Here is a 27,846-nt window from a genome sequence, read left to right on the forward strand (position 1 = left end):
GTCTCCTGCATTGCAGGCAGATTCTTTGCCATCTGAGCTATCAGGGAAACCCAATATTTTCCTGAATTATCTTACTGTGTTGTCACAACCACCATGAATTGTTCTCATCCCCATTTTAGAGCTGAGAAAATCAAAGCTCAGGAGAGAAAATTAACTTCATAGGAAATGGCAAGGCTGAGATTTGCACTCCCTTCTAACTCGCAAGTCCATGCTCTTTGCCACCATGCTTAAGGCAGTGGTTATTCAGTGTCATTACTCCTTTGAGAATATAATGAAAACAAAGGACCCTCTCCCAAGAACAGTGTACCCATCTCCACTCATAAATATTTTGCAGTAAGCATAATGATCCCACCCATGGGCCATAGACCTTAGATAAAGAACCTCAATGGGGGGAAAAAAAATTAAAAAAAGAGAACCTCAATGGTAAAGGACTATTTGCCTGGCTCGGGCTAGGAGCACATTCTCTTTTGACTCTAAGGTTCCATGGGCTCACAAACCACATTCCCAATCCTGGATCTGAAACCCCAGCAGTTTCAAAGCTGATTGGAACCCATGATGAAAGGAAATTCTTAGCCCCTTGGGAAAACATAGGTTCCCAGGGCTTCACAGGAAGGAAGAGGCAACCGTCTTCACTAAGGGCTGTTCCTTGATTACTGCCCAAGGGTAGTGACCAGGGAAGGATGCAAGCCTGACATCCCAAAATATTGCTGTATTCCATTTGCACAACAGCATTATGTTGATCAGTTGCTCCCTTTATGATACCTGAGCTACCACTTCAACCTCAGTCTGGTTCCTTCTCTTTGGCCCTGAAATTCCTGGGCTCTGCTTTAGGTTCTATCACTGGGTTGCTGTGGACCGTCTTGAGAGTTACATAAGGGGAAGAGGCTGAGAGGACACGCAGCAGATTATGGTAGACCAGTAGTTCTCAACTGGGAGTGATTTTGTCCCCTAACTAGAAGACATTTGTCAATATCTGACATTTTGCAGTTGGCTGTCACAATCGGGGAAGGGGTGGTTGCCACTGGCATCTAGTGGGTAGAGACTAAGGATGTTGTTAAACATCTTCATACAATGAATTATCTAAACTCAAATGTGCCAGGTGAGCAAACCTGTGGGAGAAGACCATGATTATTGAATGTTAGGTGGTCTAGGATTGAAACCATTGGCCTGCTATATGACCTTGAGCATATCACTGATCTTAGATGAGTCAGCACAGTGATTAGAATACAGGTTCTGGAGTTTGAATCCCAGCTTTACTAACCAGCTGTGTGACCTTCATAGGATTCCTTACCTCTGTGACTCCCTCATTTTCCTTACCAACAGAGTGACTTATTTCCTAGGGATGTTAAAGTTATTAATTGAAAATGCTTATCACAATGCCTGTCATGCTACGTCCAACCTAGACAGCATATTAAAAAGCAGATATTACTTTGCCGACAAAGGTCCGTCTAGTTAAAGCTGTGGTTTTTCCAGTAGTTGTGTATGGATGTGAGAGATGGACTATAAAGAAAGCTGAGTGCTGAAGAATTGATGCTTTTGAACTGTGGTGTTGGAGAAGACTCTTGAAAGTCCCTTGGACTGCAAGATCAAACCAGTCAGTCCTAAAGGAAATCAGTCCTGAACACTCATTGGAAGGACTGATGCTGAAGCTGAAACTCCCAATACTTTGGCCACATGATTTGAAGAACTGACTCCTTGGAAAAGACCTTCATGCTGGGAAGGACTTTAGGCGGGAGGAGAAGGGGATGACAGAGGATGACATGGTTGGATGGCATCACCAACTCGATGGACATGAGTTTGAGCAAGCTCTGGGAGTTGGCGATGGACAGGGAAGCCTGGCGTGCTGCGGTCCGTGGGGTCGCAAAGAGTCAGACACCAGTGAGTGACTGAGCTGATGACTGTCATGAGGTTTCCCTGATGGCTCAGATGGTAAAGGATCTGCATGCAATGCAAGAGACCCAAATTTGATCTCTGAATGGGGAAGACCCCTGGAGAAGGAAATGACAACTCACTCTAGTATTCTTGCCTGGAGAATTCCACGGACAGAGGAGCCTGGTGGGGCTACAGTCCACGGAGTCATAAAGTCGGACATGATTGAGCAACTAACATGCACATATATGCCTGTCATGCAAGTGCCCAAATGTTAGCCGGTTTTATTGCAACCAACACTTGCCTCCTTGCTTTCCCTCTTCTTCAGCACATAGCTTGTCTACCCACAGAGCCGATAATTTGTGGCATTGTTCGGTATTGTTTCCACTGTTGCTTTTCAGCATTCCCCAAAACTCCTAGGAGAATGCTTAACACCTAAATACCTGCATGACTGTATTTAAACTGCATGTAAATTGAATTCTTATTGACTCACATTTTCTTTTTAACGTTTTAAACTTTGCTAGCTGCCCTTCAGCTGGAAGGTGCTAATTATTGTTTCTAGTTCACAGTTTTACAGTATATTTAAGTATCAGGTTTTCAAAAAGTGGGTCTCGTATTTGAGACAGGTCATGTCTACCAGCACCCTTGAGTTCATTCTGTGGATATATCCGCTTAGCTTTCTTTTACTTGGGTTATAAGTCCACTTCAGCCAAGTGTGGGACACTGGCTGATCACAGACGAGACCCCGGGAAGATACTGTGAGGAGCTCTGTAAGCAGTTTGTTCACCTACGCAGTCAGTCAGTTCAGTCGCTCGGTCGTGTCCGACTCTTTGCGACCCCATGGACTGCAACACACCAGGCTTCCCTGTCTATCACCAACTCCCGAAGCCTGCTTACCCTGCACTGGCTCCTGCTAAAACATCATTTTCATCTCTAGCAGAGCTACGATTTTAAATTCTCCAGGAACACAGACCATGTCCCTCATCAGCTTTATTCAAGAACATTTAGGCACTCTAAATGTTCTAATTGAGAATGGAAATGAAGCCAAATGCTGGCAGATGGAGGCCCACCTCTAACGTGCTATACAACTTCTTTAGGACAGTTTCCCTGTCTGTGCAACCTTAATTGTGTGGCCAAAATGAAAATAGATGGGACAACACAGCAGATGAAGGCTTAGGCTGGCCTGAATCCCTAATTTTGCCACTTACCAGCTCTGAGATGATGAACAAGTTATTTTGTTTCCCTAAGCCTTAGTCCCCTCATTTGCAAAACAGGTATAATCACTGCACTTATAATTCATAGGGTTGCTGAGATAACAAATGCAAAACACTCTGTAAAGAGCTTGGTGCAAATTAAGCCCCTCAAAAATGTTACATATTATTACACTAAATTTGAAAAAAGCACCAATCATCATTAGACAAATCCATGTTCTCTCCTCTGAGAGATGTTATTACAGTCATGGCAGTGCTACTTCTCAGCCCTGAGGAGTTCTTAACCACCAATGGCTGCCCCAATCCCACTTCCTTGTCTCACCTTTCTATTAATATATGAAGGCCCTCCCCAAGGGCAAAGGACTGAGGCATTGGCATGTGAGTTTAGAGAAACATTGTGTTTAATGGTAAAGGTTAGCACACTCCAGCACGGGGCATGGCCTGGAGTCGAAGCAGCAGGGGTGGGTAGGTGACTTCCACGGAGCCTCACATGGCAAAGAGGATGAGGAAGGCGACCATCAAACAGAAGAGTCCCATAGCCTCAGACAGGGCAAAACCGAGAATGGCATAGGAGAAGAGCTGCTGCTTCAGAGACGGGTTCCTGTGAGGCAGAGACAGGAAAGAAAAGGGTAAGGGTGTGGGTCATGGGTGGTGGTGGAAGACTCAAGTAGTTTAGGTGAATGGGGAGTGCTGAATGGGAGAGGGCCCAGCTTGCATATATCCTGGGGCCTGGAGAGGTAAGCAGAGTACCAACATGGTAAGTTTTAAGTGAGCCAAGTTGGAAACATTTAAATTCGGAGAAAATAGGAGGTAGATGAAATCAGTGCAAAGCTAGAAGGATCTTTTGCTGAAGGTGGAATTTACAGTAGGAGATGCTCTAGACCACCCTGGACCTTACCTGGCATAGCCAATGATCAAGCTGCCAAACACTGTTCCAATACCGGCCCCTGAACCAGCCACACCAACTGTGGCAGCCCCAGCACCAATAAACTTGGCAGCTGTGTCAATGTCCCGGGAGACAACACTGGTCTGGAATTCCCGCCGGGCCACCTGCAGTGGGCCACTGCTGCAGGAAGGCTAGGAGGGGGAGAGAGAGGGAAGTAGGGAAGGAGAGAGAAGGAGATAGTGAGGCTCAAGGACAGGTATCTGACTCCGCCCCTCACCCCACCCACCTGAGCTCAGAAATTGTTGGAAGGCTGCTTAGCAAGTACAGAATGCTCAGACTGCAGGGTGTGATTAGAATTAGTCTTAGGGTCCATTTCCAGACAGGGCTAGGGAAATTTCATGAAAACTCAATTTCAGTTTTCCAAGTTTCACCTACAATGCTTACTTTGCGGGTACTTAGAACTATTAAAGCATGTCAGAGTCTCTGTCCTCCCACTTTGCCTGAAAGGCAACTGCACAAACTTAAAGGAACCTAGTCTGGGGACATTCTTAACAGGGCCCATCCTCCTTTACCTGTACAGATGGGATCTCTGGCCTACTCAGGAAGGAGGCAGACACAGGCCTGATCAGACCCCTGGTACAAGAGCGGATCTATAAAATCAGAAACACACATTCCTCCAAATCAGGCAAGAAGACAAGAGAGAAAACCCCTCTAATTGCTGAGCTTCTGTCAAAAAAGATTACAAATATTATAAATAAAACAAGTCCAAGGTATTCCAAGGTCAATCAATGCATTACTGTTTCTAACAGACATGGCTACACCAGAGACCCTGGTGCAGTCAGCAGTGGCAATCTTTCCATTTAAAACTGGGTAACAAAGTTCACTTCTATGGGCACAGTCCTTAATCAGTATCCCAGAATGGGGAAAAAACACACACACACAAAAACCCACACTAACATCAAATCAAGTACAGGAAGGGTTTGTATCCAGACCACCAAAGGAATCAGAAGGAGAAAATCTTATTTTGGTAAAAATGTAGTCACTGTTACACACCCTGAATGGAGTAAGCCTGGTGAGGCTCCTTAAACAGTCACCTAAGCAGAGACTCCTGTAACAAAGCTTTCTTGAGCTATTTTAAGAAATACAATGTGGCAGTTCTCAAACTTGGTTGAACATTATAATCATCTCAGTTCTAAAAACAATACAGATGCATGGATTTCATCCCCATAGGGTGCAGCCTGGGCATCAAGATTTTTTAAAGCTCCCCATATGATTCCAACGTGCAGCCAAGGTTGAGAATCACTGTTTCAGAGGACAGTCTTGCTGGGGCCAAGCTAGACTGGGGGTACACATAAAATCCAGACTCTGACCACATTCCCAAGCCAAGATAGCTTGGTTTACATGCACAAATTATCAGGGGTTAACTGCATCCATCTTACTGCTTCGCTAAAGGAGCAACATCATCAGGATGCAAGCTCCTCTCAGTTCATTCATTAAACACGAATGGCTCCCACATCTGGTGCTACAGAGCACCCAGGAGCCGCAGCTTACCAGAGCAGGAGAAATGAGTAGTGCCCCGGTGGTCTGCATTTTTTTCAGTCTGCAGAGGGGAAAAAAAAAAAAAAATCCATTGACAGCCTGGTTGTTTGCATACAGTTGCGACCTTCGGTCGTCCCCTTCACCCCGCCCGTCCTCCCTGGACCACGCTCTTCCTCGAACCATGCCCCAGCTGAGAACATTAGAGGTCAGAGGGACAGCGCAAACTCCCGTTCCACCACTTTCAGCGCGACAGGTCTGTAAAGAAAGGTCATGGAGATTGGAAGTAAAAGAAGAAGGCCCGAGCCCAGCAGGGAAATGATGCTCAAAGAGGATGATCTCCGGGATAGACTGGGGAGGCAGGAACTAGACAGATGCCGTTCAGGGTCCTGCCCATTTCAAACAGCAGTCCACCGCCCGCCTCAGCTGGGACAGTTAATCGCTCATTACCGTTGGTAATTAACATTAATTGTTAAGGTTACAGATACCCATCGCTTTCCCCGGCCCTACGGACAAATGCCCCTCCACACAACCCAGCCACATCCTTGCCGATTGCTGGCTTTCGGCTTCAAGTCACCTGTACTCCCACTGCCCTGCTGCCTCTGCTCAGACCACAGCGCTCGCCCGGCTCAAGGTGACTGACTCACGTCCCGGCTTTAGCTCTAGGACTCGGCACACTGCTCCCGGACCCACGTGTCCGGGGGTTCCCCAACTCTCATTGGCTGCAATCCCCCCGCGCCTTCATTGGTTAATATCCTCGAGTCCTCCTGTCTTATTGGTCTTGAGCAACTTCTTTCTCTTTCTCCACAAGAGCTTCGTGGCAGTTCCCGCCTCCATGCGGGCAAAGGCGGGGTTTTCCTCCGAGATCTGGCTTCCGATTGGCCGATTTCTGAAGTGCTCGACCATAGAGTCTGCTGGACTAAGAGGTTCCATAACCTTCCCCACAAAATGGCGGCCAAGGTGGAAAGCTGAAGAAAAAGGCGTGAGAGAAAGCCCGGACGGCTTACGCAGACAGACACATGACCTTGGACCTTAGCCTTCATTCGAGCGCTCGGGCCCTGAGGCGCGTTGTCTTTTGGGATTTGTAGTCGCTTCAGAGTCCCCAGAGGTGGTTGAGATCCCGCGAGACTCCCAGGCTGGGCGAGCCAACGCCTTTGCAGCAATTCCCGCCCTCAAGATTTGTGGGCGGCTCGCTTCCGCGATGAAGCGTAAAGGCAGGCTGCCTCCTTGTAGGTTCGCTAGTGGGCCGGCGCAGCGTTGTAGACCACTGCCAGCGTTGATCAGTCATGGACTAGCAACTGGTTGTTTGTTTGTTTAAAGTATTTTCGTATTGTAAAAACAACATTACAAGGATGAAACACTTAACATCCTGATAGGAAAACGATGGGAACAGGCAGAAAGAAATATAAATGGAAGGAAAAGTATCTTCAATTAAACCGTACAAAGAAATAGAAGTTTAAATGCAACTTTTCTCACTAATCAAAAGTGCAGAGTTTTTTTGTTTTGTTTTGTTTTGTTTTTACTAATGTGAGCCAGGTACTTGTGTACTTGCTGGTGAGAATATGAATTAGAACATTTCTTGAAAGCTATTTGGCAATATTTGTTCAAAGACTTTGAATGGTCCATCTTTGACCCAGAATTTCTCAAGAAATTGAGAGCCTTTAAGCTCTCCATCCCTTTACCCAGGAATATCACTCATAGAAATCTATCTTGAAGGGAAAAATCAGAAATGCAAAGATTCCCTTCAAAGGATGTTGAAGAATTTATTGAAACAAGTAAATAGTTAAATAAATGGCCATATTTTCACTTGATGAAATAAGCAGATATTTTAAATTATGTTTCTTTCTTTTTCTTTCAGTTTAATAAAAATTTATTTAGAATCCCAGGATGGGGGACTTCCCTGCAGTCTAGTGACAGATTCTTCACTCCCAATACGGGAGGGGAGTGAGATGGTGGGGGGTGGGGAGCCCAGTTTTCATCCCTGGTCCGGGATCCAGATCCCGCATCCTGCAAAAAAGATCAAAGATCCTGTGTGCCACAACTAAGACCTGGTGCAGCCAAATAAACAAATTAAAAAAAAAAAAAAATCCTAGGATAGTGGTTGTGGGCACCCAATCTGGAGAAGAGCGAGCACTAGATCACTGAGAAATCATGCAGTCCCAACATCCTTGGCCCACATAAGGAGGAAAAGTTGTTTCCCTGAAAATGGGTGGGTCCTCATTCATCCAAGAAGGATTGGGAGGACAGATGCTAGGGGAGTCATCAAATGTTGCTAGGGGGACGGAGGGGAGTGTGCTGGACCCCAAACTGTCTCCTCAAAAATCAGGGGCAAAACAGATCCACTTCTCTGGGGGCCAAGTTCTGGGTCACCAGGCTCATTTCTTACCCTTGATGTCACTTCCCTGGGTGAAACTTTCATGCTGTAGTTTCAGCACAAGGTTGTCATCAATGAGGTAGGTATGATAGTGTGATGTGGCGATTGTCTTGGAGATGTTCTGGGCTGCCTAGATTTTGTACAGTTTTGGTGTAGCCTGGGTTCTTGCTCAGTCCTTCTCCGAGATGAGCAGGGTGGGTTCAAAAAGACCAAGTCTCAATCCCTCGCCCCATTCTTTCAACTTCTGTTGCTGGCCCATATCTTGACTTTCTCTGCCCACTGAAGCCAACTAAAAATTATAGAGACAGGGTTTGGAGGAAATAGAAAGGCGACTTTAATTCTCAGCTGGAAGAGAAGGGAACAAAGTAGACTCATGCCTCAAGAACTGTGCCACCCTCTATGAGGGGCATAGGGGCTTATATAAGATGATGGCTTGCAGTCAGGAGTCAGTGATAAGGGACAAAGGTGTTAGGATCTTGTCAAAAATTGCTATAGGCTGGCATCAGTAACCCAGTAATTGTGTCTGGCAGTTCGGTGCTCTGTGGCCTTCTTTCTGATAGTAAATACAAGGGGAAGGGTGTTGTAAGGGTAAACACCAGATACAGGATGCATTTAGCATAGAGTCAAAGGAAAATAGGTGCGAAGTATAGTTCCTGCAGGAATAGGGGGCAGAAAAGCAAACTTAGTACATGTGTTCAGAGTTAAGAGCTAGGAGCAGTTAAAGTAAAAAAAAGAAAAAACTAGGACTGTTCAGGCCTGCTCACTGTTCCATTTTCTTTGTTCTCAGGAAAGGGCAAGAAAGAAACTCTCTCTTTTTCTTTCCACTGCCACACTCCACTTTCCCAGCCCTCCTCTGGGCTCTCAGATCCAGGCTTGCATTAAGATAGCTCCTGCCTAGCCCCACTTTGGGTCCTCTGTGAACCCTCCCTGTGGGTAGCTGCCAGGTACGAGGAGGCAGCATCAGATATTGAGGCAAGGCCAGTAAAATCATGTTTCTGGTTTTACATTTTATATTGAGAAAATCTACATGATGTAAGACAAATTTTAAGGATGTACATGCAGAGTTGTATAGCATTATGAAGAAAAACGAGAAAAAGATTAAAAAGAAAAGAGAACAGTATTAATAGTTGTTTCTAGATGGTGTAATAAAGTTGATTTATATTTTTATGAGTTCAGTTCAGTCACTCAGTCGTGCCTGACTCTTTGCGACCCCATGGACTGCAGCACACCAGGCTTCCCTGTCCCTCACCAACTCCCGGAGTTTGCTCAAACTCATGTCCATTGAGTCGGTGATGCCATCCAACCATCTCATCCTCTATCGTCCCCTTCTCCTCCCACCTTCAATCTTTCCCAGCATCAAGGAAGGTCTTTTCAAATGAGTCAGTTCTTCACATCAGGTGGCCAAAGTACTGGAGTTTCAGCTTCAGCATCAGTCCTTCCAATGAACACCCAGGACTGATCTCCTTTGGGATGGACTTGTTGGATCTCCTTATAGTCCAAGGGACTCTCAAGAGTCTTCTCCAACTCCACAGTTCAAAAGCATCAGTTCTTCGGTGCTCAGCTTTATTTATAGTCCTTCTTTCACATCCATTCATGACTACTGGAAAAACCATAGCCTTGACTAGATGGACCTTTGTTGGCAAAGTAATGTCTCTGCTTTTTAATATGCTATCTAGGTTGGTCATAACTTTCCTTCCAAGGAATAAGCATTTTTTTTTTTTTTTTGAATAAGCATCTTTTAATTTCATGGCTGCAGTCACCTTCTGCAGTGATTTTGGAACCCAGGTAAATAAAGTCTATCACTGTTTCCACTGTTTCCCCATCTATTGCCATGAAGTGATGGAACTGGATGCCATGATCTTAGTTTTCTGAATGTTGAGTTTTAAACCAACTTTTTCACTCTCCACTTTCATCAAGACGTTCTTTAGTTCTTCACTTTCTGTCATAAGGGTGGTGTCATCTGTATATCTGAGGTTATTGATATTTCTCCTAGCAATCTTGATTCCAGCTTGTGCTTCATCCAGCCCAGCATTTCTCATGATGTACTCTGCATATAAGTTAAAAAAGCAGGATGACAATATACAGCCTTGATATACTCCTTTTCCTATTTGGAACCAGTCTGTTGTTCCATGTCCAGTTCTAACTGTTGCTTCCTGACCTGCATACAGATTTCTCAAGAGGCAGGTCAGGTGGTCTGGTATTCCCGTCTCTTTAAGAATTTTCCAGAGTTTGTTGTGGTCCACACAGTCGAAGGCTTTGGCATAGTCAATATAGCAGAAATAGATGTTTTTCTGGAACTCTCTTGCTTTTTCAATGAACCGGTGGATGTTGGCAATTTGATTGTATGTATTAACAATTATGCCAATCCAGAAAGTCAGAACTCTGGACTCTTAGAAAAAATATTTTAAGATTGAGATTTGAGATTTAAGATATCCTGCCAGAATCGTACAATGGAAAGAATATGGAGCTTTGAAATCAGACTTGAGTTCCCATCATGGCTATAGCATATAACTAGATATGTCTCTCTCTAAACAGATTACCAAATCTTTTTTTGGCTTTAGTGTAATAAGCTACTGTTTATTGAGGCCTCACCATATGGCAAGCATTGGGTTAGGTGCATTTACCCATTATATGATTTAATATTTACAACATCCCTTTAAGTGGATATTATTATCCCCATTTTACAGATTACCCTGATGTTACAGAGCATCATTTTTTCCAGTTTGGCATATTTGGTAAGAGGTAAAGTCAGTGTGTGGGTCCAGGTAGGTCTGGGTCCAAAGCGCTTAATCATTAGTCCTTGAACCTCCCTGAAACTGGAGAATCTATAAAATAGGGTTAATACTATTCATCTTTTAGAAATATAAGATAAATGCTAGGCATAGGTTGGTATTTGGTGAATATTCCCTTTCTGTTACTACTCTAGGACAAGTTATAGTTTCATGAGGAAATCCCTAACTTTGCATGTATTTTTTCCCCCCATATCCAGATTTGTTACATAGCTCTACTCATAGCTTAACTTCAACACTGTGAAGTTTATCCTGTGTCCTGCTGGAAATCAGATATTTCATTACTGTGCTTAGACATGAATTTTGCAGTTAAATAAGCAGCAGTCCCAGCACTGCCACTTACTGCCTTGTGGTTTGGGGCAAGGCTCTTAACCTCTCTAAGGCTCTGTCATCATCTATAAAAGAATTTTATGAGTAAATGAGGTAGTACATGTAGAGGTGCTCATTTAATTATTGAAGTAAAAAGTACTAGTAAGCTAGGAGAAGCTATAGGAAGTGGAAGGTAGTTAGGAAACCTCAAATTTGGACCTGATATCTCGGGATTGTACCAGCTGACTTGGAGGAAGCCCAAAAACTTCTTTGGGAACTCTGAGAGGTGAGAGGATTCCATAGTAGGCAAAAAAGTTTTTTTTAAATGGCTACAAAGTGATTTATTAGAAAAAAATTTTAATTGAAATATAGTTGATTTACAATGCTGTGTTAATTTCAGATGTACAGCACAACGATCCTGTTATATATATATATATATATATATATATATATATATATATATATACATACATATATATATATATATATATATGTATTTTTTTTTCAGATTCTTTCCCTTACTACAAAAATTGGCTATACAATATTTTGTATTGTATAGCAGTAGGTCCTTGCTGGTTATCTCTTTTGGTGTGTATGTGTTAATCCTAAACTCCTGATTTATCCCTCCCCCCTCCCCAGCTTTCCCCTTTGATAGCCATAAGTTTGTTTTCTATATCTGTGGGTCTCTTTCTGTTTTGTAAATAAATTCATTTGTATGGGAAAAAAAGCTTTTGATAACAGCGACAAAGGGCAAACTTGTGCATAATAATACCAGCAGGTCCCTCTTTCTTTTTCTTTTTTTCAGGTCCCTCTTTCTAAAGACATTTTTGGCTCTTCAAAACCTACCTCTTCCATCCAGAGTCTGATTTCAGATCATCTTTCTTTTCCTTCGAATCCAGTTTCACTTTTCCTTTAGGAATTCAGCTCAACAAACATTTTAAAGCACTTAACAGCTTCAAGCGGTGCACTGTGCCAGAATACACAGATGAGTCGAACCAGTTTCCACAATAAGTTGTGTCTGACTCTTTGCGACCCCATGGAGTGTAGCATGCTAGGCTCTTCTGTCCTCCATTATCTCACAGGGTTTGCTCAAATTCTTGTTCATTGAGTCCGTGATGCTATCTAACCATCTAATCCTCTGCCACTTCCGTCTCCTTTTCCTTTCAATCTTTCCTAGTATCAAGGTCTTTTCCAATGAATCGGAGTTTTGCATCAGGCAGCCAAAATGTATTGGTGCTTCAGCTTCAGCATCGGTCCTTCCAATGATTAGTAGTAATCTCAGAATTAGCAAGAAAATAAATAGGCAAATAAATCCTAAATACTAGTATCTTAATGAGCATCACAAGAAGACTATTTGCAAAATACAATGAAGGGAGGGAGTGACTCCATTTGGAGAGAACCAAGGAAGACCTTTCTGAAAAAAAAGAATTCTGGCCGAGCTTTTCTTTAAACGTATATATCATTTTATTTAATTAGTTCTAGTTGTGCTGGGTCTTTGTTGCTGCATGGACTTTTCTCTAGTTGGGGAAAGTGGGGGTGACTCTAATTGCTGTGTGTGGGCTTTCCCACGTGCTCCGTGGCATGTGGGATCTTCCCAGATCAGGGATTGAACCCGTGTCTCCTGCATTGACAGGTGGATTCTTTACCACCCGGCCAGCAGGGAAGCCTTGGGCTGAGCTTTGAGGATAGAATAGGTTACCTAGATATGTCAAGGGAGAGAGTGAGAATGGATGAAGATCCTCCAGCCAGAGTGAACAGCATGTGTAGAAACCCAGGAGAGTTGGTGTAGCCAAACTTAGACGAATCAGTCATGGTCTTGGGACAGCAGAAATATGACTACCACACTCCAATTCTAGCAATATGTCCAGATTAAGTATGCTGTAAGTTCTCTTGCTATGACATCTGAAAACACTACATAAAATATAACACATATATTGCATAGACTTGTTTTTAAAAAATCTTTATTTATTTATTTTTGGCTGTTCCGGGTCTTCATTGCTGCGCGCAGGCTTTCTCTAGTTGCAGCGAGCGGGGGTACTCTCTTGTTGTGGTGCTTGGGCTTTTCATTGTGGTTACATAGCCATTCGCTTGTTGCAGAGCATGGGCTCTAGAGTGAGGGCTTAGTAGTTGTGGTGCACAGGCTTAGTTACTGTGAGGCATGTGGAATCTTCCTGGACCAGGGATCGAACCTGTGTCCCCTGCATTGGTAGGCAGATTCTTAACCACTGGACCACCAGGAAAGTCCCATAACCTTGTTTTTGACAGTTAAAAGAAAATATATTCTATATTATATCCAAATTGCTATTTCCCACAGCCTGAAAAAAATACCTCCTTTGTCAAATGACCCAGCTGGTGGTGATATATTCTGTGACAACAATAGTAACGAATATAAAAGGAGGGTTTTTTTTGGGGGGGGGGAGTGGTTAGGGGAGAGATGATTCATGGTGATAAATGCTAGCTTTTAAATGCATAGCTGAGCTCACAAGAAATTAAGGAGCACCCTTAAAGATCCTAAAGAAAGAGAAAACAAAATTAAAGCTATAAACATGTATACTAAACTGAAGACATGTCTGGAAATGTGGTGGAATAGAGAAAGGAGTATCAGTTATAGAAATTAACTGGCTTGAGTTTTAATTCCCCATGGGGAGAAAAGGATTTGGGGTCTATGTAAGAGGAGTTAGAATTGAAATTTCCAAATAAACCTAAGATCCTCAGAAGGCTACACCCTTTGAAGGGTCGACTTAAATGTGGACTACCATCCACACAGAGGTGACAAAGAAGCTTGTTTGCTTATTCCTGACTCTCAGTAAGGAAAAACAAAAAACTAAAACTAGGGACTTCCCTGGTGGTCCAGTGGCTGAGGCTCTGTTCTCCCAGTGCAGGGTTTGACCCCTGGTCAGGGAAATAGATCCCACATACTGCAACCAAGACTTGGCACTGAAGAATAAATAAATAATATATTTTTTAAAAAACTAAAACTTTCCTGAGTATTTATAACTACAAGACTATACTTTATGTTGGTTTTGGATTCAGATATATACCCTGGGTTCAGGAATGCTCAAGCTAAGGAACTGATATCAAAAGTTATTCTAGGCTGGGGGTGTCCCTGGTATGAAACTCCTTTGAACCTGTGCAAGATTCTCACAATAACTGAAAAGTAATCTCCATAAAGAAACAATCCACAATGAGCAAGGATCAGCAAACATTAAAAAACAGCAAGAATTTCAGATAATGCAATATTTAGATGACAACTCAACTATAAAAGGCAGTAAAGTGCAGTGATTAAGAGTATAAGCTTTAAAGCCAGACTACCAGGCATTCTAGTCCAGGCATTCTACTTACTATCCAGGTTTTCTTGGGTAAGTTGATTAAATTCTCTATGCCTCCATTTCCTTATATAGGATTGTTATGAGGATCAAATGAATTAATGTTTATAAAGTACCTAGAACAGTACTTGGCACATAGTGTCACAAATGTGTTTGCTGTTATTTAAAACTAAGTATGTTTACAATGATCAAGGACACAAGAAAAAAATCAAGATGGTATGAAAAAGAACTTGCAGATTTGAAAAAGAAATAAATGGTGGTGGGGGGGTTAATTAAGAGTTTGGGTGGGTTTCCCTGTTGGCTCTGTGGTAAAAAGAATCTGCCTGCCAATGCAGGAGACTTGGGTTTGATCCCAGGGTTGGGAAGATTCCCTGGAGAAGGAATGGCAACCCCTCCAGTATTCTTACCTGGGAAATCCCATGAAAAGAGGAGCCTGGTGGGCTACAGTCCATGGAATCACAAAAGCATAGGACATGATTTAGAGACTAAACAACAACAACAATTGAATCACTGTGTGGTACACTGGAAATTAACACAACATTGTAAATCAACTACACTCCAATAAAAAGCAAAATAAATAAGAAATGAACAATTAAGAAAATGAAACAAAAAGTGAAAAATATAGTAATTGAAATTAAGAAAATAACCTGATGGATAGGTTAAACAAAAGATTGATGACAGCTTGAAGGAAAAGTTAGCAAACTGGAAAATAGGTCTGCGAAAGTTATCCACATTGAAGTACAAAGAAGTAAAAGATCAAAAATATGAAAAGGAGGTTAAGGGACATGGAGGGCAAAATGAGAGCTGACATCCACATAATAAGAATATTAGAAGGAGAGAATAGAGAAAATGGGAAAGAATCACTATTTGAAATGACAATAGCTGAGAAGTTTACACACTGATGAAAAACATGAATCTTCTGGTTTAGTAATCTCAACAAAACCCAAATAGGACTTCATAAGATGAGAAAAATCCACGATTCCCGTGTTAGTCAAACAACAGATCACTCTACAAAGAGAAGATATTAAAAGTTACCACAAAGAAAGGACAATTTATCTACAATAGAAAGTTTCTGAGAAGGTAACATTTGAACAAAATCTTGAAAGAGGGACAGTAAGGTATGAGGATATAAGGGGAGGACATATTCCATGCAGAAAGAACAGAAAGTGGAAAGGCCATTATTAATACATCCCAGGAATGAAAATAGACCAATTTGAACAGAGAGGAGGGATCAAGAGGGAGTATCACTGGACGCAGTTAGAGAGATAATGGGGGTGGGAGTGGGGTTAGAAGAGGAAGCTCTGTAAATATTCGCTTTATAAGAATTTTGACTTTTACTCTGAGTGAAATGGTGACTCATTAGAGGGTTTTGAGTAGAGGAGTGACATAGTCTGACATACGTTTTGAAAGGGTAATTCAGAGAAAATAATACTGACAAGGACAGGTGGGGACCCCAGCTGGAGGTTACCGTCATAATCTAGATAAAAATGATGTAGCTTGAACCAAGATGATCTGAGCCACAGTCAGCTCCCGGTCTTGTTTTTGCTGACTGTATAGAGCTTCTCCATCTTTGGCTGCAAAGAATATAATCAATCTGATTTCGGTGTTGACCATCTGGTGATGTCCATGTGTAGAGTCTTCTCTTATGTTGTTGGAAGGGGGTGTTTGCTATGACCAGTGCGTTCTCTTGGCAAAACTCTATTAGCCTTTGCCCTGCTTCATTCCGTACTCCAAGGTCAAATTTGCCTGTTACTCCAGGTGTTTCTTGAGTTCCTACTTTTGCATTCCAGTCCCTTATAATGAAAAGGACATCTTTTTTGGGTGTTAGTTCTAAAAGGTCTTGTAGGTCTTCATAGAACTGTTCAACTTCAGCTTCTTCAGCGTTACTGGTTGGGGCATAGGCTTGGATTACCATGATATTGAATGGTTTGCCTTGGAAACGAACAGAGATCATTCTGTTGTTTTTGAGATTGCATCCAAGTACTGCATTTCGGACTCTTTTGTTGACCATGATGGCTACTCCATTTCTTCTAAGGGATTCTTGCCCACAGTAGTAGATATAATAATGGTCATCTGAGTTAAATTCACCCACTCCAGTCCATTTTAGTTTGCCGATTTCTAGAATATCGCATTCACTCTTGCTATCTCCTGTTTGACCACTTCTAATTTAACTTGATTCATGGACCTAACATTCCAGGTTCCTATGCAATATTGCTCTTTACAGCATTGGACCTTGCTTCTATCACCAGTCCCATCCACAGCTGGGTATTGTTTTTGCTTTGGCTCCATCCCTTCATTCTTTCAGGAGTTATTTCTCCACTGATCTCCAGTAGCATATTGGACACCTACCGACCTGGGGAGTTCCTCTTTCAGTATCCTATCATTTTGCCTTCTCATACTGTTCATGGGGTTCTCAAGGCAAGAATACTGAAGTGGTTTGCCATTCCCTTCTCCAGTGGACCACATTCTGTCAGACCTCTCCACCATGACCCGACTGTCTTGGGTGGCCCCACATAGAGACCAGTGGCTGACTGTGGCTCAGATCATGAACTCCTTATTGCCAAACTCAGACTTAAACTGAAGAAGGTAGGGATAACCACTAGACAATTCAGGTATGACCTAAATCAAATCCCATATGAATATAGAGTGGAAGTGAGAAATAGATTTAAGGACTAGATCTGATAGAGAGCCTGATGAACTATGGATGGAGGTTCGTGACATTGTACAGGAGACAGGGATCAGGATCATCCCCATGGAAAAGAAATGCAAAAAGGCAAAATGGTTGTCTGAGGAGGCCTTACAAATAGCTGTGAAAAGAAGAGAAGCTAAAAGCAAAGGAGAAAAGGAAAGATATTCCCATTTGAATGCAGAGTTCCAAAGAATAGCCAGGGGAGATAAGAAAGCCTTCCTCAGTGATCAATGCAAAGAAATAGAGGAAAACAACAGAATGGGAAAGACTAGAGATCTCTTCAAGAAAATTAGAAATACCAAGGGAACATTTCATGCAAAGATGGGTTCAATAAAGGACAGAAATGGTATGGACCTAACAGAAGCAGAAGATATTAAGAATAGATGGCAAGAATACACAGAAGAATTGTACAAAAAAGATCTTCATGACCCAGATAATCACAATGGTGTGATCACTCACCTAGAGCCAGACATCCTGGAGTGTGAAGTCAAGTGGGCCTTAGAAAGCATCACTATGAACAAAGCTACTGGATGTGATGGAATTCCAGTTGAGCTATTTCAAATCCTGAAAGATGATGCTGTGAAAGTGCTGCACTCAATATGCCAGCAAATTTGGAAAACTCAGAAGTGGCCACAGGACTGGAAAAAGTCAGTTTTCATTCCAGTCCTAAGAAAGGCAATCCCAAAGAGTGCTCAAACTACCGCACAATTGCACTCATCTCACACGCTAGTAAAGTAATGCTCAAAATTCTCCAAGCCAGGCTTCAGCAATACGGGAACCAAGAACTTCCAGATGTTCAAGCTGGTTTTAGAAAAGGCAGAGGAACCAGAGATCAAATTGCCAATATCTGCTGGATCATCAAAAAATCAAGAGAGTCCCAGAAAAACATCTAGTTCTGCTTTATTGACTATGCCAAAGCCTTCAACTGTGCGGATCACAATAAACTGTGGAAAATTCTGAAGGAGATGGGAATACCAGACCACCTGACCTGCCTCTTGAGAAACCTGTGTGCAGGTCAGGAAGCAACAGTTAGAACTGGATATGGGACAACAGACTGGTTCCAAATAGGAAAAGGAGTATATCAAGGCTGTATATTGTCACCCTGCTTATTTAACTTATATGAAGAATACATCATGAGAAACATTGGTCTGGAAGAAGCACAAGCTGGAATCAAGATTGCCAGAAGAAATATCAATAAGCCCAGATATGCAGATGACACCACCCTTATGACAGAAAGTGAAGAGGAACTAAAAAGCCTCCTGATGAAAGTGAAAGAGGAGAGTGAAAAAGTTGGCTTAAAGTTTAACATTCAGAAAACTAAGATCATGGCATCTGGTCCCATCAATTCATGGCAAATAGGTGGGGAAACAGGGGAAACAGTGTCAGACTTTATGTTTTGGGGCTCCAAAATCATTGCAGATGGTGATTGCAGCCATGAAATTAAAAGACGCTTACTCCTTGGAAGGAAAGTTATGACCAACCTAGACAGCATATTAAGAAGCAGAGACATTACTTTGCCAACAAAGGTCTGTCTGGTCAAGGTTATGGTTTTTCCAGTGGTCATGTATGGATGTGAGATTTGGACTGTGAAGAAAGCTGAGCGCCAAAAAATTGATGCTTTTGAACTGTGGTGTTGGAGAAGGTTCTTGAGAGTCTCTTGGACTGTGAGGAGATCCAATCAGTCCATCCTGAAGGAGATAAGTCCTGGGTGTTCATTGGAAGGACTGATGCTGAAGCTGAAACTCCAGTACTTTGGCCACCTCATGCAAAGAGTTGTCTCATTGGAAAAGACCCTGATGCTGGGAGGGATTGGGGGCAGGAGGAGAAGGGGACAACAGAGGATGAGATGACTGGATGGCATCACCGACTTGATGGGCATGAGTTTGAGTAGACTCCGGGAGTTTGTGATGGATAGGGAGGCCTGGCATGCTGCAGTTCATGGGGTCGCAAAGAGTTGGACACGATTGAGCGACTGAACTGAACTGAACTGAACTGAACCGAGATGGTAGCAGTGGAAGTGGTAAAAAATGATAGGGTTCTGGTTTTATTTTAAAAGTAGAGACAACATTAATGGATGAGGATGAGAGAATGAGAGGAATTAGAGATGACTCCAAGGTTTCCGCCTTGAATAGCTGGAATAATGGAGTTGCCATTCACTGAGATAAGGTTTGACCATATTTAGAGCAGATTTTTTTTTTGAAGGTGGAATTAGGATTTCAAGTTAACGTATTAATTTGAGGTGACTGTTACACACTGAAGTGAGGACAACAGTCAGTATTTGAATATATGAGTCTGGGGTCCAGAAGAAGTCTGGGCTTGAAATATATATTTGGGAGTTATCAGTAAATAGTTGGCATTTAACATCCAGAGACTGGATGAGATGATGAAAGGAAGAGTATATCACATCTAGACACATCAGAGCCAAATTGTCAAAAGACAAAGAGAAACTTCAAAACAGGAAGAGGAAAGTGACTGATCATAGACAAGGGAATTCTCAATAAAATTAACAGCTGATTTCTTCCTGTAAACTATGGAGGCCAGAAGGCAGTGGGAGGACAAACTGAAAGTGCTGAAAGAAAAGAACTGTCAGCTAGGATCTATTTATGGCAAATAAATCCTTTGAAAATTATCGGAGAAATTAAGATATTCCCAGATAAACAAAGACTAAGAAAATTCACCACTAGCAGAATCGCCCTACAAGAAATGCTAAAGATGGCTTCCCTGGCGGCTCAGGGGTAAGGAGTCTACCTGGCAATTTAGGAGACATGGGTTTGATCCCTCGCCTGGGAAGATCCTACATGATGTGGAGCAGTGAAGCCTGGGTGCCACAGCTATTGAACCTGTGCTCTAGAGCCTGGGAGCTGCAACTACTGAGCCACGTGCAGTAACTACTGAAGCCAGTGCACCCTAGACCTGCGCTCTGCAACAAGAGAAGCCACAGCAATGAGAAGCCTGTGAACCACAACTAGAGGGTAGCCCCAGCTCGCTACAATGAAGACTTAGGGCCGCCAAAAATAAATAAATAAAATTAAAAAAAAAAGAAATTCCAAAGAGCCCTTCAGGTAGAAATGATAGGACATTAGACAGTAATTCAAATACACATGAATAAATACATAGCATTAGCAAATGTAAATGCATAAGTAAGTATAAAAGACAATATAAGGATGGATTTCCCTGGTGACCCAGTGGTTAAAACTCTATACTTCAATGTAGGGGCATGAGTTCAGTCCTTGGTTGGGGAAGTTCTGCATGCTTCATGGTGCACCCCCTCTTTTCCTCTTCTATCCAATCTGAGACCATTACATAGAGCAGCAATTATAAAGTTGTGTTAATGAAGTTTATAATATGGTAAATCCCCTACATACTAACCTTCAAGTTGGGAACTTTCAAGTATTTGAATATGTGTTCCATCATCATCAGCGATGAGTAAAATTGCAGCTTGTCCTCTGAATCCTATTGCTGAGATCTTTCAGCTCTATCATCTCCCCCATCCTCTCCTTCCTCCAGTAAGTAACTCTTCTTGCCTGTTCAATGCCAGTGCCTGTATGCCAGCTATTGTACTGAACAACTGTGCTTTTCAAGGTACTGTACTATAAGATTAAAAATGATTTATTTATTTTTTGTGTTTGTTTTTAATGTATTATTTGTGTGAAAAGTATTATAAACCTATTACAATCCAACCAGTCAATCTTAAAGGAAATCAGTCCTGAATATTCATTGGAAGAACTGATGCTGAAGCTGAAACTCCAATACTTTGGGCACCTGATTCAAAGAACTGATTCTTTGGAAAAGACCCTGATGCTGGGAAAGATTGAAGGCAGGAGGAGAAGGGGATAACAGAGGATGAGATGGTTGGATGGCATCACCAACTCAATGGACATGAGTTTGAGTAGACTCCGGGAGCTGGTGATGGACAGGGAAGCCTGGCATGCTGCAGGCATGCTACCATGGGGTAGCAAAGAGTCAGACATGATTGAGTGACTGAACTGAGCTGATATAGCCAATTGTGTTATTTGGGCACCTAAGCTAACTTTGCTGGACTTATGGACAAATTGGATTTATGAATGCTTTCTCTTAACAGAACTTGTTCATATGTAGGGAATTTACTTTACTTATATCTAAAGATGTAATTTGGAGCTCCCAGCTGGCTCAGTTGGCAGAGCATGAAACTCTTGAAGATGTAATGTTATTGTATCATAACATTGTATGATAGCTATTGTATGATAACAATAGCACCAAGGATAGGAGAGGGAATTAAGATATACTGAAGTAAAGTTTTTACACACTATTGAAATTAATTCAGAATTAATCTGAAGTACTATGTGCCACAACTAACTGAAGCTCACATGCCCTAGAGTCTGTGCTCCGCAAAAGAGAAGCCAACTCAGTGAGGAGCCCACATATTGCAACTAGAGAGTAACCCTTGCTTGTCACAATTAGAGAAAGCCCATGTAGCAATGAAGACCCAGTACTCCCAAAAATAAATAATTAAATAAATTAAAAAATTTTTTTAAAATTTCAACAATTCTGGCAGAACCCAGAGCAATACATGAAAATCAATTGTATTTCCACACACTAGCAATGAACAACCAAAAATGAAATTAAGAAAATTTTATTTACAATAGCATCAAAAAGAATAAAATTATCAGGAAAAAATGTAGCAAAGTAATTAATTATAAGGCTTGTATGCTGAAAAATAGAAATATTATTGAAAGAAATTAAAGAAGACATCTCAGGTTCTTGTGCTGGAAGACACAACATTTTAAAAATGAAAATACTCTCCAAGTTGATTTACAGATTCAGTGCAAGTTCTATCAAAATCCCACCTGGCTTTTTTTGTAGCAATTGAAAAGCTGAGGCTAAAATTCAAGTGAAAATTCAAGGTTCCCAGAAGAGCAAAAATAATCTCAAAAAAGAACAAAGTCTGAGGGTTCACATCTCCCAATTTCAAAACTTCTATAAACTATAGGAACTAAGACAGTGTGGTACCAGCGTATGGTTAGACAATAGATCAGTGTAATAGAATTAATAGTCCAGAAATAAACCCTAATATTTACAGTCAGTTTATTTTAAACAAGAGACCTAAGAAAACTCAACTTGGCCGAGCGGCCCGGCCCAGCCCGCGGCGGCTCCGCGTTAGTCAGTCATGGGGCGGCCGCCCAGAGCCGCCGCGGGGGCGGCAGGGCTCGGGGCTCGGGGGTCCGGCTGAGCCGGCTGCGGAGAGCGAGCCTGCCGCGAAGGCGATGGAGGCGGACGCGGGGCGACCCCGGCGGCAGCGGCGGCGGGGGAAGCGGGAGCCGCCTGGGATGTTCAAGAACCCTTGGAACAGCAAGACATAGAGAGGAAGAGCTCAGACCCAGCAGCCAGGTGACCCAAGCGCCCCTCCTGGCACTGTGGACCCCAAGGCACCTGTCTGACTTCTGTGAGCCTCAACTTTCTCATCTGAGGAATGTTCCCTACCCTATGGGTCATGAAACGGGTCCGCACCGAGCAGATCCAGATGGCCGTGTCCTGCTACCTCAAACGCCGGCAGTACGGGGATGCGGATGGCCCACTGAAGCAAGGCCTGCGGCTGTCACAGAGCACCGAGGAGATGGCTGCCAGCCTCGCAGCCCAATCAGAATCTGGTTGTGCCAACATAGTGTCCGCAGCCCCTTGCCAGGCAGAGCCCCAGCAGTATGAAGTACAGTTTGGACGGCTGCGGAATTTTCTCACCGATTCTGACTCCCAGCACAGCCACGAAGTGATGCCTCTCCTCTACCCTCTCTTTGTCTACCTCCATCTCAACCTGGTCCAGAACAGTCCGAAGAGCACAGTGGAAAGCTTTTACAGCCGCTTCCATGGAATGTTTCTGCAGAACGCCAGCCAGAAGGATGTCATCGAGCAGCTCCAGACCACACAGACCATCCAGGACATCCTGTCTAACTTCCGGCTGCGAGCCTTCCTGGACAACAAGTACGTGGTTCGTCTGCAGGAAGGCAGCTACAACTACCTTCTCCGCTACCTCCAGAGTGACAACAACACCGCGCTGTGCAGGGTCCTCGCCTGGCACATCCACCTGGACGTACAGCCCGCCAAGAGGACGGACTACCAGCTCTACGCCAGCGGGGGCTCTTCCCGCGGCGAGGGCGGTGGCCTGGAGCCCGCCGACGTGCCGGCGCCCATCCTGCAGAATGAGGCCGCGCTGGAGCTCCTGCAGGAGAGCATCAAGCGCGTCAAGGACGGCCCCTCCTCGCTCACCACCATCTGCTTCTACGCCTTCTACAACACAGAGCAGCTGCTGAACACTGCAGAGGTCTCCCCGGACAGCAAGCTGCTCGCGGCAGGCTTCGACAACTCCTGTATAAAACTGTGGAGTCTGCGCTCCAAGAAGTTAAAGTCAGAACCCCATCAAGTAGATGTGTCCCGCATCCACTTGGCTTGTGATATCCTCGAGGAGGAGGATGACGAGGACGACAATGCAGGCACGGAGATGAAGGTCCTGCGGGGACACTGCGGGCCAGTGTACAGCACCAGGTTCCTCGCGGACAGCTCGGGGCTGCTCTCCTGCTCCGAAGACATGTCCATCAGGTACTGGGACCTGGGCAGCTTCACCAACACCGTGCGGTACCAGGGCCATGCATACCCCGTATGGGACCTGGACATCAGCCCGCACAGCCTGTACTTCGCCAGCGGGTCCCACGACCGCACGGCCCGGCTGTGGTCATTTGATCGGACGTACCCACTGCGAATCTACGCTGGGCACCTGGCAGACGTGGACTGTGTCAAGTTCCACCCCAATTCAAACTACTTAGCCACGGGCTCGACCGACAAGACGGTGCGGCTGTGGAGCACCCAGCAGGGGAACTCAGTGAGGCTCTTCACGGGCCACCGCGGCCCTGTGCTCTCCCTGGCCTTTTCCCCCAATGGTAAGTACCTGGCATCCCCGGGCGAGGACCAGCGGCTGAAGCTTTGGGACCTGGCGTCCGGGACCCTCTACAAAGAGCTGCGGGGCCACACGGACAACATCACCAGCCTGACCTTCAGCCCGGACAGCAGCCTGATTGCGTCCGCGTCCATGGACAACTCTGTGCGCGTCTGGGACATTAGAAGCGCGCACTGCAGCACCCCCGCAGACGGCTCATCCAGCGAGCTCGTGGGCGTCTACACTGGCCAGATGAGCAATGTTCTGAGCGTGCAGTTTATGGCCTGCAACCTCCTGCTGGTGACCGGAATCACACAAGAAAGTCAGGAACATTGATTTGGATCTTTGATATGACAGACTGGGGCATACGAAGGGCTCCAGACGGCAAGTCTTAGGACAGACAGAATAACTGACTGACTGTGAAAGACTCCCCGTGTCCCCCCTTGCCCTTCCGGTGTCCCGAACCCACCACTCTCCACTCAGCCCCCAGGTGTGGAAGCACAGGGGCACGAAGGGTGGTGACGGGGAGCAAACGTGAGATAGGAATCACGGAGATCCCACTGTGTCCTCGTGTGGCCCCTCCCTATCTCTGGCACCAAGGTCACCTTGCCTCGCTGAGGCTGCACTTGACCTGAGGATGTTTGCCAGGCACCCTCCCCAGGAGCAGTGCCGCAGGGTCACCGGGTGGAAGGGACTCTCCCCAGGGAGGAATGCGGGGGTGAGAATTAGGCAAGGGGGCAGGGTCATCCTGGCAAATGTTTTTCCTTTTCTGTGATTACAGAGAACCAGGACTGTTTATTATTGTTATTATAATTATTACTGAGAAGAGGAGACCTAGCACTGGCAGAGGGGGCTTCTCTGCTCTCATCTTTCAGGTCTTACTCCTGGCACTGGCTGTGACACTTGGAGTTTTGAGGTTCAGGGAATTGAGAGAACTTGGTCGCGCAGTGTGTTGGGAGAAAGGGAAATCTCCTGAGTGACAGCTGGATCACTCCGGCTGACATGTTTCTGAAAGTGGGTGGGCGGATTTGACCGAGAAAGTCTTGGGCTCTTGCAGCAGTGGTGTGAAAGAAAGATTCTTTTTGTGGCTGCACTTCTATTAACAATTCTCTCCCCCAAAAGGTCGGATTGTGGTAAAGAAATGAAAATGATTAGAAGTGAAAAGTCAAAAGAAAGAATTAAAAAATGTTGAATTTCCAAATGATTCCGAGGTGTGGCTTTTCCAGCATCTTTTCCTCCTGAGATCATCCCTCCCACTTGCTTTGCGATAGCAGTTTATTGAACAGTCTGTGAAACAAATCATAAGTACGAACACATGCATCAAAAACTATGCTCTGAGGATGAAGCGACTTCTAATTTGTGGGAAAAGGATTAAATATTTCTGTTTTCTGAAAAAAAAAAAAAAAAGAAAGAAAACTCAACTTGGGAAAGGGGACAGAGAAGAATACTAGTGTCAACAGATTGTGCTTGAAAAACTGGATATCCACATGCAAAAGAATGAAGTTGGACCCCTACCTCACAATATGTACAGAACTTAATTCAAAATGGGTGACAAACCTAAATATAAGAACTAAAACTATAATTCTCTTAGAAGAGAAAGAGGCATTAATCATCATGACCATGTCTTAGACTGATTTTTTTTTACATATTTTACCAAAAATGCAAGTAACAAAGCATACCAGATAAATTGGATATAATACCAAATAAATTGGATATATACCAAATTGGATATAATCAATGACAGTTAGATGTCATTTCAAAGGATGACATCAAGGAAGTGAAACAGTCCACAGAATGCAAGAAAATTTTTGCAAATCATATATTTGATGAGACACATCTAGAATATATGAAGTTCTTACACTTTAGTAATAAAAAACAAATAACCAATTTTAAAATGGGCAAAATATCTGATGAGACATTGTTCAGAAAAGATATAGAAATGGGGAAATTCCTGGCAGTCCAGTGGTTAGACTGGACTCGACTTGAGGTTTCACTACTGAGGCGTAGGCTCTGGCCCTGGTTGGGGAACTAAGATCTTGCACACGGGGCCGCCAAAACCAACCAACCAAACAAACAAAATTAAAAATATATATACAGGGACTTCCTTGTTGGTCCAGTGGTTACTGTGATGGCTAATGGGTATCAGGTTTCTTTCAGAAGGATGAAAACGTTCTGTTTTTTTCCATGCCCTTCAGCAAGATGGATCTTAGTTCCCCTACCAGGAATCAGAGCCACGCCCCTTGCATTGGAAGCACAGAGACTTAACCACTGGACTGCCAGGGAATTCTAGCAAACGTTCTAAACTTGGCTGGTGCTGACTGCAGAACTCTGTGAATAAACTAAAACCTTTGAATTGTATACTTCAAGTAGGTGAATTTTACAGTTATTGAACTATGAAAAATTTTTAAGAGATTTAAAAATATATTTTAGGCTGCACAACAATGTGAATGTACTCAGTGTCACTAATTTGTACATTTTTTAATGATTAAAATGGTTATCTTTGTTATGTATATTTTACCACAATTAAAAATACATATGTGCAAAATTTTGTTTTTCTGAAAATTGTGTATCACACAGCACACACACTACAAGATGGAGGAAAATACATCCAAGTGATATGTAAATAGTTATAAACTGTTTTTAATGGCTACCCACTCTAGTATTTTTGTCTGGAGAATTCCATGGACAGAGGAGCTTGGTCAGCTACAGTTCATGGAGTCCCTAAGAGTGGGACACGATTGGTCGACTAAGATACATATATTTTTGGCCAAGCCTTGTGGCTTTCAGGTTCTTAGTTCCCCAACCAGAGACAGAACCCAAACCATCACCCTTAGCAGTGAAAGCACAGAGTCCTAACCATTGGTTGTTGTTTAGTCGCCAAGTCATGTCCAGTTCTTTTGTGACCCCATGGACTGTAGCCCGCCAGGTTCCTCTGTTCATGGGATTTCCCAGGCAAGAATACTGGAGTGGGTTGCCATTGCCTTTTCCAGGGGCTCTTCCCAACCCAGGGATTGAACTAGTCTTCTGCTTGGCAGGTGGATTCTGTATCATTGAGCCACCTGGGAAGCCCCCTAACCACTGGGCTGCCAGGGCATTTCTATAAATACTTTTTAATGGCCTGTCACAACTTCTAGACAGAGAACCGAATAATCTGAAAAATACATCTGTTAACAATGATTGCCTCTGGATTTTTAGGTTATAAGTAATAGATGCCTTAATTAATCTGTTTTTTTATTTTAATTGTATATAATGAACATACATACATTACTTTGAAAATCAAATATATGAATTAACAATTAAAACATACCTTTTGGTTCAAAGTTGAAAAAGAATGAGTGTAGATAGAGGAGATCAATCCTAAGAGGTCAGGGAAATAAGGGGAGCTAGCAAAGGAGTCTGAGAAGGAATGGCTAGGGCAGTAGGAGGATAATTAGGCAGAGTGATGGCTTGAAAGTAAAATGAAGAAAATGTTTCAAGGTCAGAGTGGTCCACTGTCTCAACTGGTGCTGGTGGGCCAATCAGAGGAGAACTAGACTTGAATTCTGGATGGAGCGACCTGGAGGTCATCTGTGAATGTAAGGGATGTTTTGTGGATAGGTGGGAGTGAAGAAAGATGATTTAGAGTGGGTTTAAGAACATAGTTATTTGTCATCATTTTAAATGACCATGTAACTAAAACGTACTTTGAAAATTGGTAATTAAAGGAAAATAAATGAGCACTGATCATGCCTTTCCAGTTCAGTTCATTTCAGTCGCTCAGTCCTGTCTGACATTTTGCAAGCCCATGAATTGCAGCACGCCAGGCCTCCCTGTCCATCACCAACTCCCAGAGTCTACTCAAACTCATGCCCATCGAGTCGGTGATGCCATCCAGCCATCTCATCCTCTGTCGTCCCCTTTTCCTCCTGCCCCCAATCTCTCCTGGCATCAGGGTCTTTTCCAATGAGTGAACT

At 43.5% G+C, this 27,846-nt stretch overlaps 1 protein-coding gene, 1 non-coding gene and 1 pseudogene across 4 annotated transcripts; 1 reads left to right on the forward strand and 2 right to left on the reverse strand.

Annotated features, from left to right (window-relative positions):
* Positions 1–3,457: 3,457 nt before the first annotated feature.
* ATP5MC1 (ATP synthase membrane subunit c locus 1) lies at positions 3,458–6,208 on the reverse strand. 3 transcript variants are annotated; one of them, XM_070479330.1, is made up of 5 exons: positions 6,052–6,208; positions 5,518–5,566; positions 4,539–4,616; positions 3,979–4,157; positions 3,458–3,681 (listed from the first exon to the last, which is right to left on the reverse strand). In XM_070479330.1, exons 2-5 carry the CDS (start codon positions 5,554–5,556, stop codon positions 3,567–3,569), a joined length of 411 nt encoding a protein of 136 aa, XP_070335431.1. In that variant the 5' UTR covers positions 5,557–5,566; positions 6,052–6,208; the 3' UTR covers positions 3,458–3,566. The 3 variants fall into 3 exon arrangements, with proteins under 3 accessions (XP_070335431.1, XP_070335430.1, XP_070335432.1); XM_070479329.1 differs by having other exon boundaries at positions 6,080–6,206; XM_070479331.1 differs by having other exon boundaries at positions 6,150–6,172.
* A 2,527-nt stretch (positions 6,209–8,735) lies between these two features.
* LOC139039327 (small nucleolar RNA U89) lies at positions 8,736–8,958 on the reverse strand. Its single transcript, XR_011492642.1, has one exon. It is a non-coding gene; the product is annotated as a small nucleolar RNA U89 (small nucleolar RNA).
* Positions 8,959–22,103: 13,145 nt separating this feature from the next.
* On the forward strand, positions 22,104–25,094 carry LOC110132258 (TAF5-like RNA polymerase II p300/CBP-associated factor-associated factor 65 kDa subunit 5L pseudogene; annotated as a pseudogene).
* Positions 25,095–27,846: the final 2,752 nt, after the last annotated feature.

This window comes from Odocoileus virginianus, chromosome 17 (assembly GCF_023699985.2).
Source record: "Odocoileus virginianus isolate 20LAN1187 ecotype Illinois chromosome 17, Ovbor_1.2, whole genome shotgun sequence".
NCBI lineage: Eukaryota > Metazoa > Chordata > Mammalia > Artiodactyla > Cervidae > Odocoileus > Odocoileus virginianus.